This window comes from Platalea leucorodia, assembly GCF_965183815.1.
Source record: "Platalea leucorodia genome assembly, chromosome: 8".
NCBI classification, from domain to species: Eukaryota; Metazoa; Chordata; class Aves; order Pelecaniformes; family Threskiornithidae; genus Platalea; species Platalea leucorodia.
In genome coordinates, this window is record NC_138830.1 from 50,313,015 (window position 1) to 50,327,450 (window position 14,436).

Consider the following 14,436-nt stretch of genomic DNA (forward strand, 5'->3'; position numbering starts at 1 on the left):
CCCTGACATAGGTTCTTTTGCCGAATAAATGATTATGTTCTGAAAATAAAAGGATCTGAATCAGGAAGAGATGTTGACTGTAACTGCCAGCATTTATCCACAAGCACACTGTTCCATTTCCCTTCTTTTCTGGATAGCATTTTTAAAAATCACTATTGCAAAGACTAGACAGCACCAACTTCACCAGCAGATAAAGACGGTGATCAAAGAACTCTTAGCTCCCTTTTGTCCAGGTTCTCACAGCACGTTCATTAATATTGTTACTACTCAACTACACCCATCAGAGTCCTATGTTTTCACTTTCACAGGTCTAATCCACCAGCCACTGAAGTCAATGGAAAGCCACTGTTAGAATGTTTTTATTGAAGTCTTAAGTGATATGAATGGCCATGCCACAGCCTGCTTCTAGAGTGGTTAAATTTACAGTCAACTGTCAGAATAAATCCTGCTTTTACATATTAGTGTAAGCTTCTGTACTGCATCATCTAATATTCTTAAAGAAGTGGTTATGAATTAAATCAAAATAATGGAATCAGGATTATGCAAAAATATCTGCTACATGTTACCTCCACTGCCATAACTGATGTGTGCAAGTATTGGTTCTACCATGAGCAAGACATTATGTTTCTACAAAATGGCCATCCTTCAATCATTTTGACTTGCAAACAGCACATGGTTAAATCACTTAGGATAAATTACTTTTGGTTCAGGCAGGATCAAGGAGGAATAGCTTTAAATAGCTTTAAATCATTATGGGTAGGGTCAATCAGAAAACTCCCAAGTCATCAGCATAAAACAGGACTACAGTAGCAGACAAACCAATGCTAAACAAATGCAGTCTAAGGGTCCAGATTCACTTCTTTGGATGTTTCAGACCACTGGAGTGAGGCAAGTAAGCTGCCCCACGGCCTCTTCGTTATTCTGGATGTCACTTAGTTGACATATGCTATCTGCTTTACTTTCCCCTGTCCTTCTGCACTTTACCATTCATTTGAGTTAGAACTGTAATAAGATGCCAGCGGAGTGAATCATTTGGGAGTCAAACACACGTTATTCTTTATTCAGCTGCTGTGCGCCTGGTCATGCATTCAGATGGCCAGATCTAAAGTGACAGAACTTTGCATTCCCTATTACAGCGCTGAATTAGCCAAGTATAGGGAACAAAGAAGGGAATATTCACGGTATTATCAGGGGAGCAAGGGAGGAGAAGAAGCTTCCTGACCTTTAAAATGATTAGATCCCTCCACGAGCTGTTACTTAGAATGAAGCGGATGGCATCACTTTAATACGTCGCATAGAAAATTCTCGATGGTGTTAATGAGCTGGGTTTGAATCTTTGTCCAAAACATATCTTAAGGACAATGTCAGAGGTGTCTGAGGCATCAGGCTTCACTTTTGATAAAATCTGTTTAAACTTCTTGAGATAATGAAGCTAGTGAAGCTTCCCTGTGGCTAGTACTCCTTCTCCTTTGCTCCTAACATGTATTTGTTTACTGCTTCATTTATGACAGGCTTAGATGACAAACTCTCAGCAATGGGCTTTAAAAATACTTTGTCTGCAAACTTTTTACAGATTAGACAAAAAAAAACCCAAAAGTGTTACATATGAAGTACAAAGAAATACAAAAACTCTATCCACTCCTCCACTATCTCACTTTGTTAATGTGAATGAAAATGTTTTACCCCATTACTCGTGATAGCTAAGACTTTTCCAAGTTTTTTTGCTTCCTCTAAATGCAATAAACTGAATACATAACCCAAGATGAAATAAATGCATATTGTGAAATTAAGGATATTGATGAACTCAGACCGCAACAAATCCACAGCCCAAAGAGATGGTGGTGATGATCCCTACCACGCGTCAGAAAGGTCCTGGAACTTCTTAAGAACTCAGTTGCTGCAGGGGGGCGGATGGAAGAACTGTGTCCACAAAGAGGTCTGCAGGAACGCTCGCTCTACACGCAGCACGCTGCAATGAATTTTGAAACTCCATAAATACATGCATGATTTGAGGCACGTAAGAAGTGGATTAATTCAGAGCGAGGGGCCATCAGCGAACGGATGGAGGCAGTTCGAACTCAACAGAGAACATTTAGACACCCATGGAACCACAACGAGCGATCCCCCAGAATCCAGGTTCAGCTGCCACAGGCGAAGCTGCAGGCACCCACCCTCATTAACACCGAGCTCAGGGGCCGATGCCTGAGCCTCGTCAGGGCCCGACCCAGGCAGGCGCAGCTGGGGGATGTCTCGCAGCACACCCTGCGCTCTCATTAAAGGATTAAGCTCCCTGCAGAAACCAGCAAACACCGGCATCGATCACCTGCAAAGACCTGTTGTATAAAGGCTTCAATGTTCATCACAGCAGAGTTTCAAGCCTGGGTCTCTTGCTTGCGAGTGTGTGTGTGTCAGTCGTGAGGCAACTGCCCACCTGTATGATTTTCCTGATGCTAAGAGCGTTCACTGAGTTGGCCCCGAGAACAGCTTCAGGACAAGGAATGGGTAAGGAGCGACTTGGCACACCCGGTTCCCCAGCAATGATCAAGACCTGGGCACCTTCAGTGGAGATTTAAGCCACGATGCCATTAGGTGTGGGGCACAGAGGGGATGCGGGCGTCTGAGGGTGGCCGCCCCGATGAGACAGCCTTTCGCCCAGCTCCCCGCGGGCTTCGGGCAGTGCCCAGGCCTAGGACGGAAGCATCGGGGGGAGATTTTTCGGCTTTGCCTCGCAGGGCTGCGGCCGCACCTCCGGCACCGGACCCCTGCTCGCTGGGGAGGGGGGCGAGAGGCAGGGCCGCGGCCGCAGGCTCCTACCTGCGGCTGCGGGCGCTGCGCGCCCGTTGGCGGGGCAGCCCCTGAGGCGAGGGGCCCGGCTGCCCCGGGGCGCGGGCGGCCGCCGCCAGCCCCTCACACGGCAGCGAGCGCGGGGCCCGCCCGAGGCCGCCTCAGGGGAGCGCCCGCCCCGCCCGGCCGCAGGTGCGATTTTCGGCAGGGCGGCGGCCCCGGGCGCTGCCCTCCCGACGCCGGCGGGGCCCCGCTCCCGCTCCGGCGGCCGGGCACGGAGAGGGGACCCGCGGGGGGCGCCGCGGGGCCGGTCCCGCCGCGGCGGGGCGGCGGATGGCGCTGCGCAGCTAGTCGGTGCATTGCGGCGGCGGGCGGGCGGGCGGGCCGCCGTGCCGCTCCGCGCCGCGCCCGCGGCCATTCCAGACGGCGGCACCGCGCCTCGCACAGGAGCAGCCGGCGGGAGCCGCGCCGCCGCAGCCCCGCCATGGCCAAGGAGGGAGCGCAGCGAGCGGAGGAGACGGAGCAGATGATCGAGAAGGAGGGCGGCAAGGAAGCCGCCGAGGGCAGCGCCGCCGGCAGCCTGCGGGCTGGGGACGCGAAGGAGATGAGAGCCGTGGTGCTGTCCGCCTTCGGGGGGCTCAACAAGCTCCGCGTGTCCAAGAAAGCCATGCCGGAGCCGCAGGAGGGGGAGCTGAAGATCCGCGTCAAAGCCTGGTCCAGTATCGCCTCTCGCCCTCTCCTTCCCTCAGGGGCGGCGGAGGGGCCGCAGCCCGGGGGGCGGGCGGGGGGCCGGGGGGCTCCCCCACGCACAGCCGCGTCGCGCCGGCCGCCGCTCCCCGCGCTGGCGGCTTTGCCCGGGCCCGGGCGCGCGCGGAGGCTGCCGGCGGGCCGGGGCGCGGTGCGAGCCCCGCAGCCTCCCCTGCCGCTGCCCGGGGCGGGCGGGCGGCTGTTGCACTAACTTCCCTCGCCTGCGGCTTCCCCCTCGGTGGGGAGCCCCGCTCCCAGCGCCCCCCGCCGCTCCCTGCCCCGGCTGCGCGGGTGCCGGCGGGTCCCCGCGGCAGCACCTGGGGAAGCCGCCCCGGGGCTGAGCCCTGAGGCACTCGGTACAGGGCGGGCAGGGAGGAGAGCCGGGGGTCTGCGTGCTGCCAGCGGCAGCTGCGGAGGAAGGAAAAACGGTCATTGATTTTCACGGTACCAGCAGGGAGAAATGGGGGGGAAACGGCCGACTGTGTTCAGGGCTTTGTTGTTTTCTTTCTGAGAAATGTGGATGCCAGCTTGTGTGTGTTGCTCGGCACTTGTCCCTTTCCCTTCTGATACTAGCTGTTATTTTTCTCCTGGGAACCACTTACTTCAGTCATCCTCGTTTTTCTTGGGAGCTGGTGTGACGGCGTAGCTGGAGCTGAGGATGACTTACCAGTGTTTAATTCCTCTGCCCAGTCGACAAGTGGCTAGCAATCTGGTAGCATCCTGAAACGAGCTTTCCTAGAAGGCTAATTTTTTTTTTCCCAGGCAATTGGAGCAGACTGTTCTTCCTAGATAGCTGGTTCTCAGTGCACATGTTCCCTCATGAAAAGAGGATTATTTTTTTAAGTGACAGAAGCAACATTAGGATCTTGTTCCACAACTTGATGCGTACCAAAGACCAAATTAATTTCGCCTAGGCAGGGATTTATCTTTTGTTTTCCTCTTCTGCTATGTGAAAACACAGTGCTTCCGGAAGATAAATTCCAAGGTGAAGGCCAAGTTGTTTATTTTAGAAGTAACTAGTGTTAAAAATTATACTAGTATGGGGCAGTGAGCTTGTTTTGAATCATGTATCTGGTGGATGTGCCTCAGATCTTGGAGCATCCTGGTAGGTTAATGTAGCTGAATGTCTTGGCCTGTTCGGACACTGGGCTTTCCATCCTGTACTTAATGGGGATCATAAGGTTTGTGAGCTATGCGAGTATTTCGTGCCCCCCACCCCAGGGTGTTGCCCATGAAAAATGGTGACATCCATCAACCTGAATGAGAACTAATAAATGAAGGGCTGAGATTTTTTGCATTTTCATTTGGTTATTTTGTTCTCTACTACTCATAATGGGAAATGCAAGAAATTCCGTGCTAGGTGAATATAAGAAATAATGGTAGCATAGTAGTTGCTGGGTAGGTCATTTTGCTATCAAGCAGGGCTGTAATTCCATTTGAGAATAGGCTGTGTTGTTTTTGAAGTGATTCCCCCCTCCGCCCCCAGCCATTGAGTTAACAAAAGTTAGCACGCAAAACTTAGTGTTCTGAGCACATGGACGTAGTCATTTAAATGCCTGAGGGATTTACAGCACTCTCTAGTACCTGTATGAATTCCACTTTCATCAAAGCAGTAGATACGTGTGTATCACAAATAGCAAGTTACCTGCAAAAGAACACTTGGCGGTAAAATAGAAATATTCAGCTCTGCTACATCTCCAGTTGCTTTCCAGGGTTGCATTATCACTAGCGAGCTGTTGCACGCTTGCTGTTTGACATCAGCAGACCCGCTCAACTGCTTCATAGTTACAGCCAGGTTGCACAATACCACGTGTGTTTTGGAGGCTTCCCTTTGTGCCAGAGGAGCCTGTAGGCTGTATAGCATCTGCTTGTCATTCCTGGCTGGAGATGGCCATAGGGCTGGAATGTGAGCAGGTCACCAAAGTGTGCTTCCAAACAAGGCAAAATCAATTCGCCAATCTTCTTGACCCGAGTCTGTAAATACAGAAGATTGATCAGGATGATGATGGACTTGCGGTCTAGTCTGGGAGACGGAGTGAGAAAAATGTCTGTTGGCTTTGCCTGGTGCAGGATGCACATGTTAATGCATGCAGTGCTAAACACACCAAAGATGGGCTGGTGTCGTAAGCCATATTGATGACAAATAATGTTTTTAGTTGAATCAGTTTTGCAGTTGACCGTCACTATAGATGATGTTTTATTTTTCTCCATCAACTTGTGGAGAAAAATAATTTTATTTTAAGAATGTGTGCATGCATGATAAATAGTATAGATCAGTAAAAAGTGTAAGTTCTATGTGGTCTCTGCATTCACTGGGGGATGAAACCAGTTGAATCATATGTATACACCAGTTAAATCATACGTATACATTTTGTAGTATGGTACTATAAATGGAAGAGATGGAGGATATGTTGCTATTAGCACTAAGCGAGATGAATAATTCTTCTGAAGGTCTGGAATATCAATGATCCAATTGAAAATGTGTCAGCTGAGATGAGTCATGTGTTAGCCTCATTCAGTGACTAAGAAATGGAACAGCCATCGATGTCCAAGCTGAGTCACAGCTTTTGCATATTCCCTGAAATAATTTTTGATTGATAATGACGGAGCAGTTGAAATTACCGTGTTTGTTTTTATTGTAATTTGCAGTCTGCAGAACACTACTATGCATATTGCTCAAAAGATTAGACAAATAGCTAGAACAAACCAAAGCAGTATTTCAGATAGGGTGTGTGAATAAGGAATGGTGTCCTGTAATTACCTCCCTTTATTTTTCTTTTCTCCGTTATAATTATTTCTTCTTTGTGCTGCTATACATGTCTGTCATGAGGAATGAGGCAGAAGTGACCCTTCTGACTCTGAGATAACACCACTTTAAAAAACTGGTAGCAAATAAAAGAAATCCTAAGTATAGCAGAGTAGTGGACAGTGGTGTTTTTTTTTTTTTTTTTTTTTTCTTTTTTAAGATTGTCAGGCAATTTGCTGGCCAGGAGTAAGAGGAAGGATTTTAAGAACGTAAAACTCGGTAGTCCTCTTCTTTGCTCTGTTGTATTTCATTAAGACTCCACTGAAATTAATTACTGAGGTTGAATAAGAAAGACAGATCAAAAGCAGCACCTCTCCAAACTGAAGTGTGAAGGATGGTCTGCATGATTTGGTATTTTTTAGTGGAAGGTATTGGGCATCCTGGAGTGCGTGGGACAGAGCAAGGAGAACCAAGTTGCTGGTCTGATGGTAAAAGAAGTCTAGAATACAGCTTTCGATCTGCAGGACTTCCCACACTTAAAAAGAAAATGAAAATGCAGCAAAGCTTAACCACAAGTATAGAAAATAATATTCAAGATGCTCAAAATTGGTGTTAAGGCAGAGCATTGCAGACTTAGAAAGTCAGATTCAAAGATACTTCCATGGTTGATAAACTCTGCCTCCAGAGATGCACAGGTAATTCAGTCTATGCAGTTCACACCAATATCCCTGCTCTTTCACAGAAAGGTTCTTGCAGAACCCCTGTGTCAGTGTATTGATCTTGGTCATTCATATCCTTCCCTTTCTTCACTTGCATCCGGCTCTTGATTTAGGATTAAAAACACACGACTGCAAGAAATTGCACGCTTTTTGTCACTGGGTGACTTCACATTTACACTTCTCCCTCTGCGTATGCCGTTACTTAAAGTTCAGGAGTGACTTTCTCTGGCTACACACCAGAAGAGGCTGTGCTGGTTTGTACTGATACAAGAAATAAATTGTGCGTATTCTCTAAACCCATCATTCTTCATGAGACGTATTTTCTCGTGATATTCTGTGCAGCTAGACTTCCCTTTTCCCGTGCCTGCTGTAGGTTGAATCTCAATGAAGGATGTGGTAAGGTTGGGTGTCTCGGAGGTAGTTAGTAAATATCTTTGGGCCCTCCAGGTTATTCAAAGGGAAAAAAAAAAAAAACACTGCTGGTTTTACCATACCGTGTAGTTGTGCTTTCAGGTCTATTGGTGTTCATAAGGCTTGTTCAAATTTGGCAAGTAAAATAAAACAACTAATTTCTGTCCTTATTTGAAAGTGGAGAAGAATGGAAACAAATGCATTTATGTGAGAGTAACAGGGATGCGACAACACGTAGACGCACAGGAGATTAAAGATGAAGTGACTGAAGAGGAGACTCTCTGGAAAGTGACTAGGAATGATTAGAAATGCTGATCAATGCTCTCTGTTCCAGCTAGTAATTAAAATGATAAAAACATGTGGCTTAGGTATTACGTACCTTGTGTAGTGTTTTTTCTCTCCTTATCACACCTGTTCTAGTATCAAGTCTTGTAAGTTCAGTGTAATAGAGATGAACTCTCTATTTTATTTAATATTGCTGCCTTTTATTGAGGATAAGGGCAGATGAAAGAGAAATGGGACTAGAACAGAACTGAATTGCTAGTATTATGTCATTAGATGCAGAACTGAATATGTGCCCTTTCAAAAATTGTCTGACAAGTTATTTCGTAAGAATGAATGTTTCTAGAAAGAGCTGCAGTAATGTATTTGTAATCATGTCATTACCAAATAGCTATGGTCTTTGCCATATCCATCTGTCTGCTTGTTGCCTGCTTGTTATGACGTCATGGTGCGTGTTCCTACACAGGTTTCCGCATCACAGTTCTGTCTCCAGCTGCCCTTTCTTGCGGGAATGTAGAAAAAGTTAACTTTTTGTAAAATGCTTACAGCATGGAAAGATGTAGTCAAAAGATCATGACTGAAGTTCATGTACACAGACAATGGTTGCCACCATGTATGTTGTGGGGTTTTGGGGTTTTTTCCCCCAAATGATGACTGCCTTGCAAGCAGTTTGTTATTTGGAGTTTCTCTTTCATTATCAGCCTTAGAGTGGCAATGTAGGAGGTGGTCTTAGCCACTGGATAAGAAGTGGCCTTTCCAAAATCATTTCAAAGCTTCCAACTTAATTGTGCCAAACCCCTCCTAACCGTCCCCATGGTTAATGTTATGAGCTTTGTGTATGAGCATGTTGGGGTTGTATTTTGGTTTGGTTTTTTTATTTTTAATTTTTCTCCTGAGTTTGTCAAGCTAGATTGTCAGTCATGTTTTAAAAAAAAATAATCTATAATCTTGCTTTTACAGAGCTAAAAGTTGTGGGTTCAGGTTGCTCTTAAACCCTCCACCACAGTTATGAATACTTATATTTGGTGGAATTCCCGCCCGCCCAGTGACCTACATCTCATGAATGCTGTCTTGTCTTTGTGCTTCTGCTGTGTGTCTGCTCTGTCTTTTTGTTTGTTGGGTCTGTTCAATCTGTTTGTGTCTTGATTAGCATCTGACTAAAGCTCCATCTTATAAATACTTGTGCACATCAGTAATTTTATGTATCCAAGCAGTTGCTGGTATCATATGCATGAGTAGATGAGTAGGACTGGCTGCGTGCATAGCTTCATAGAGTCGAGGGAGTTAGTATGCAGCAATTTCAGCTAACAATGAATACAGGGCTGTGTTTTGGAACAATGGATTAATGCTGAGGCATATTTTAGCTAGTTAGGAGTTTTAGAAGTTTTAACTATGTATGGCATTTGTGCCAATAATCAGTATATGCACATAGTAGATAAACGGTCCCCCCCTTTTTTTTTTTGTGGCTGCCTAAAAAACCACAGTATTTTACTTAATAAAATTGGATAGCATATAAAAGAAAAAGCAAAGATGCTTCAAGGTTTTTGCAAAACTGAGACTACAGGGGAAGACCTGTATTTTTTCTGAGCAGCAACTCTGAGGGCTCCAAAGACCTAAATAACCTTTGCAAAAGTGTACAAAAGTGATCCGGGAGGAACAGTTTTAAAACAACAGCCTATCTGGTACTTAGTAAGTTCACGTCAAAGTTTGGACTCCTGCCTGGGACAAACACCAGATTCATTCCTGGAGTCACGTCAGGGGTTAGGACAGTTACATCAGGTTGCTCTTGGCCCAAAACATCTATAACGGGTGAGGCTTGGGGTTTTCTTCTTAAATTGAACTGGGTTTATTTGTCAGCTAGTAATGCGCTCCTAGAAATCATAATGTTTCACTGTATTGAATTTTTAAATGCCCTTTGAATTTCTACATGTGACTCCTAAACAGTCTTGTAAGCTTTGGGGCTAATGACAGATGTGGTTGCCTTGCACGTGTACCCTTCTGCCCAAGGCCTGTACAGCACGGTGTGAAGTCAGTCTGTTCCATGCATGAAGAATGTCAGTGTCTGCTGGGTCCCTCTTACGCTGTGGAGCCCAGGTTTTTAATGCTACCCTGAAGTTTTCTGGCTTTCCCATCACTCAGGTCAAGTTTTCCTCCTCTGCTTTGATCTATGGTAATAGTCTTGATTTTATCTTTTTCCTGTGTTTTACAGTGGTTTGAACTTTATTGATTTGATGGTGCGACAGGGGAATATCGACAACCCTCCTAAGACGCCGCTTGTTCCTGGGTTTGAATGCTCTGGAATTGTGGAAGCTCTTGGAGATAGTGTGAAAGGATTTGAGGTAATATCTTCTTTACTTTCAGAGCAAAACTAAATAATGACCAGTTCACTGAGTATGTTGTCTCTAATCCCTTCTGGTCTGCCAGCGACAGCAGTGTTCACCACACTGAGATTTGAAAGGGCAATTTTTCCTTGCTGCTTCCCAAGCATGAGAATGACCTCTTGAATTTTTTCTAAAGCCACCACGGTCATCTCCTTGAAATCCTTCCTTGAAAGTCACTTGTGCCATGTGCATATCCTGATGGCTAAGTGGGAACTGGAAAGCATGACAGATGTGCTTTAAGAAAGTAAAAGAAATTAAGTTAGCTTGTTAAGTTTCTTTTCTTGGCCATGTTTGCTGTCTTCATTGCTCTATTTCTCAAAGCCCGTGCACTGCTGATTCTAGTTCCAACTTTTGATCTTGAGTTAATGAGACCCCCCATCTACAATAAGCGTTGCTTCTTACAACCATGTGCGTTCATGAGACGGATAAAATTGGGACCCTGTTTCTGGGTATGTGACTTACTCTGATCACTCGGCAAAAGGACCTAATTCACCTAACAGAATAGTGATAAATGACAAATAATATATATAATAAAGCTTTCATAACTGGTTGGTATTGTGTACTCTTTGGTATCTCTTATTACATATAAACAGCATTCTGTCTTACCTCCTATTCCATTATTGATGTTAAACATCTATATTCCCTCCAATCTTGCACTTTATTTCATAAGTAGGTAGGATTGATGTGTATTAACTCAGAAAAATTTTGAAACAAAAACTATCTTAGCTATTTGCTGAGTCAGTCACGTCATCAAGTAATTTATTTTCTGAATTCTTATTGTATCTTGATCTTAAGAAGGCAATTACCTAAAATATTTTTATTTAAAGGTAACATTTTTGCTCTGCTAGAAGAGCTGTAAAATTTCTCGGTTGAGTAAAGATAATGGCCAATTTAGTTTCTTGCAGGGCTTCAGGGATGAGCTCTTCTTAGGACACTTCTCTGCCTTCCCCCTCCTGCCCCATCTCTGCCTTCAAACAAGTCATAATCTTCCAGAGCTTTTTGTGACAAACAATAACTTTGCTGTTTGAAAAACTATTGCTTCAGTTGTTCCGCTCCAGTATCTGTGTTTTGTAGTTACACTCCATGCCAAAGAATATTCTATGAAAGGTGTAGAGAAAGTCTCTGCTCTAGATCAGCATTCTCAGTTTAAAAGTTCTTGCTATTTTTAAAGGGCATTATGAGGCTACAGCATATGGTGCTTGTTTGAATAACATTGCACCTGAGTATACCGGGTCTCTTTTAAAGTTCTGTCTTTGTTCTGACTATAGAACATGTTTGTACTCTGGTGTACTCCCTGAAATTGAAACAAGCCACGGTATTCTATTTTTTGCATATAATGTGCATAGCTATGGTAGTGTTTGAGTGATCTAGAAGAAGGGTTGATGCTCAGAGTAACTGCTGTGCACGGGTATGAACCCACCAACAGGAGAACGTACCATGAGGAAGGTGCAAGAACGTTCTGTTGGTTTCTGTATGGATTTCTTGCACGGAACAGGAGCACGCCAGATGCTTGTCTCCTTGGCATACGCTGGTACCGCTGTCCACAGTGATGGCAGGAATGGCAAAGATTGCACCCTACGTCTTCTGACCTTCTTTCCCTTTGTAGACCTCTTCCAGTTCAAGTCGCATTAAAATCGTGGGCATTTCATGCTCTGGAAAAGTGTGTCTTACTGGCCCTTAGTCTGTACTACCTGAGATACTGCCAGCCATTTATTGTCTTCATTTGTCGTGATTGCATTATCGTATGACAAATGACAGCATTGAATGGCAGTCCATTTTGACAGCAATGTGTAAGAACATATTTTATATTGAAAGAAAGCCTTTTTTATGGAACAATGGTGTAATGCCTATTCCTTAAAGAAAAAGCTGATCTCTGCTGAGCTCAAATGTATCAGGCCTGATCTCTCTCTAGTTGTGGGGATGATGGTTCTCAGGAACTATGGCCTAATCTGATATGATGACTAGGCTCTGTATAGTGTTTGTGATAAAATACGGTATTTATTATTACTAAGAAATTCCTCGGGAATCACCAAGAGGGACTTCTCTGCATTCTTTTTGGTAATCATTTGTGTTTGTTTGCAAGGATATAGGACATGTTAACATCTTCACTCATTAATCCTAGCAGACTTTAGATGCTTCTCTAACAGCAAAAGGGAACCGCAGAGTGGTTACCAGTGAGGCACTGATAATTTGAATGTGTTTTTCAAAAGGAGGAGGCATTTCAGTGAAATCGGAATGACAGTTCTGTTTCAGCATCCTCATTCTGAAAGAGACAAACCCTTCAGAACTGTCAGCAGCACCTTAGCTTTTAGCAAACTCGCAATATCCCAAAGCCAAAGTGATGACAAGTACTTGGGAGACCAAAATGTGCTTGTGCTATACACATTTTCCTGAAGGTAAGTGTTGTGCTTTACTCCATTCCTGTGGAATATAGTTGAAATAGTCCAAGAACAACCTGTAGTATTTCTAAAGCATTAGTGGGTGTTAGCAGAATGTAAGAGAGAGTATTAGGCAGATAAGCAAAGGTATTTTAGAGGGACAGCTGTTTTTAGTTTTAGTTAAAACATGAAGTCCTGAAGTTTGATGCTATTCCTGCCTTATTACTTATACTGTGGCTCCGTTGAAGAGCTCCTTTCATGGTTAAGGATGGTATTTTTGTTTGTGTGTTATAGAAAGGCAGAGAGGTCTAAGACAAGGTGAAAGATGCATAGGGGCTGCTGGGGACAAGCCATTATTGAGAGTTTGAGTTGTGCCTATTAAGGTTTTAATGTATATTGCCCAAATGTTTGCTTACTGTGGCTCTCCCTAGTAGCCCCAGCAGACCAATTTCTACTTTGACACGAATATTGCTTTCCAAGTCTGGTTGTACCCCTGCAGGAGCCTCAGAGCTCCAGTTGCCTTGTTATTATTCTTGTCTATCTGTGTGGAGTCACTATCTCCATTTTAAAAACTTGAAGTTGCAATGAAGGTCATTATACAAGCATGTGAATTTGATGTGTCTGGACCTCTGAAAGGCTCCTAGGAGCAACTGACTGTATCTAATATTAACATAAAAATCTTTATTTCTCCATAGTGAAATACCCTTTCAGTACTATGTATATTCCGAAGAAATTGAATAGAGAAATGTTGCGTTCGAAGAGAATATTTCATTGCTCCTTTAAATCCTGTCACATTCACTTTGTAGGCTTAGTAGTGCCTCAGAATCCAGAGGTATATTTTTGATGTTTAAGGTGGCTTATTTGAAGTTGCAGGATCAAATTCTGCTCTGACACGTGGCTGTAGAAATTCCAATCATGGAAATGTTTTGGTAGAACCAGTTATTAAGATAATAAAAATAGAGAGTGGATACAGTTGGTGTTATCTTCTGAATGAGTGGTTTATGAACCCTTTCATGTGCTCAATCTACCAGAGTACGAGGCCTCCCCTTCTCAATCCGCAGAGAGGAAAAGTAGCTCTAAATTAGTGTGAAGACTGAGAAAGCAAAGTGAAACTTATCTTAGGTGTAATTTTGTTTATTCCATGCATCTCATCAATATCATTATAATCTTTTTTCCTTTTTTTTTTCTGTTTTCTGTAAGCCAATTTCCTGGTTATTAGTAAGAATGCTGTTTTCATTGTTTACAACCCCATTTGTTATTTAGGAGCTCCACTAGCAAAAGATGATCTGTAGTGGTGATGATGGAAGACCGCTCCATCAGAGAAGCGGTGTAGCAAAAAAGAAGAGGTGGCTTTAACTTTGGATATTTTTGTTAAATTCAACTTTTTAAATAAATACAATTAAGGAATGGTAAAAGCCCAAAGCTGAGCAGCTTCACTGTTATTTTGCTGGAGATGTGGAGTGCCATTATCTTCACAGTGAGTCAGTGACCCACAGCTCGAACAGGGAGAGCTGCAGGTCTTACACGTTGCTCTCTACAGTCTCAATTGCAGCCGTTGTTTTCTTCCTTGTTTGTAGATTGGAGACAGAGTCATGGCTTTTGTAAACTACAACGCATGGGCTGAAGTAGTATGTACCCCAGTAGAATTTGTGTACAAGATCCCAGATGACATGAGTTTTTCTGAAGCTGCTGCGTTTCCCATGAACTTTGTAACTGCCTACATGATGCTCTTTGAAGTTGCTAACCTAAGAGAAGGCATGTCTGTGCTGGTCCACTCGGCAGGAGGTGGGGTGGTAAGTTGGAACTTTTCTTACTTTCTGGTCATCAGGTAACTGAAGCAGTCTGATGCATCTCCATTTCTGAAATGGGCCAGACTCTGCAGTTTGGTTCTGTGTCAGACTTCCCTATGTGAGGGATTGCAGTGGGAGGAACTGCATGTTTTCCCATCAAAACGCTGATGTGAATGGTTGGCAGGAGCTTTTGGTGAA

At 44.3% G+C, this 14,436-nt stretch overlaps 1 protein-coding gene across 1 annotated transcript in view; it reads left to right on the forward strand.

Moving 5' to 3' along the window:
* Positions 1-3,268: 3,268 nt before the first annotated feature.
* VAT1L (vesicle amine transport 1 like) overlaps positions 3,269-14,436 on the forward strand; it is a gene marked incomplete at its 5' end in the record, with an annotated part of 64,367 nt that continues 53,199 nt past the window's right edge. The window contains 3 exons of the mRNA XM_082321003.1: positions 3,269-3,498; positions 9,899-10,028; positions 14,026-14,241. Of these exons, the coding sequence (XP_082177129.1) occupies positions 3,269-3,498; positions 9,899-10,028; positions 14,026-14,241 (576 nt within the window). The remainder of the gene's footprint in view (positions 3,499-9,898; positions 10,029-14,025; positions 14,242-14,436) is intronic.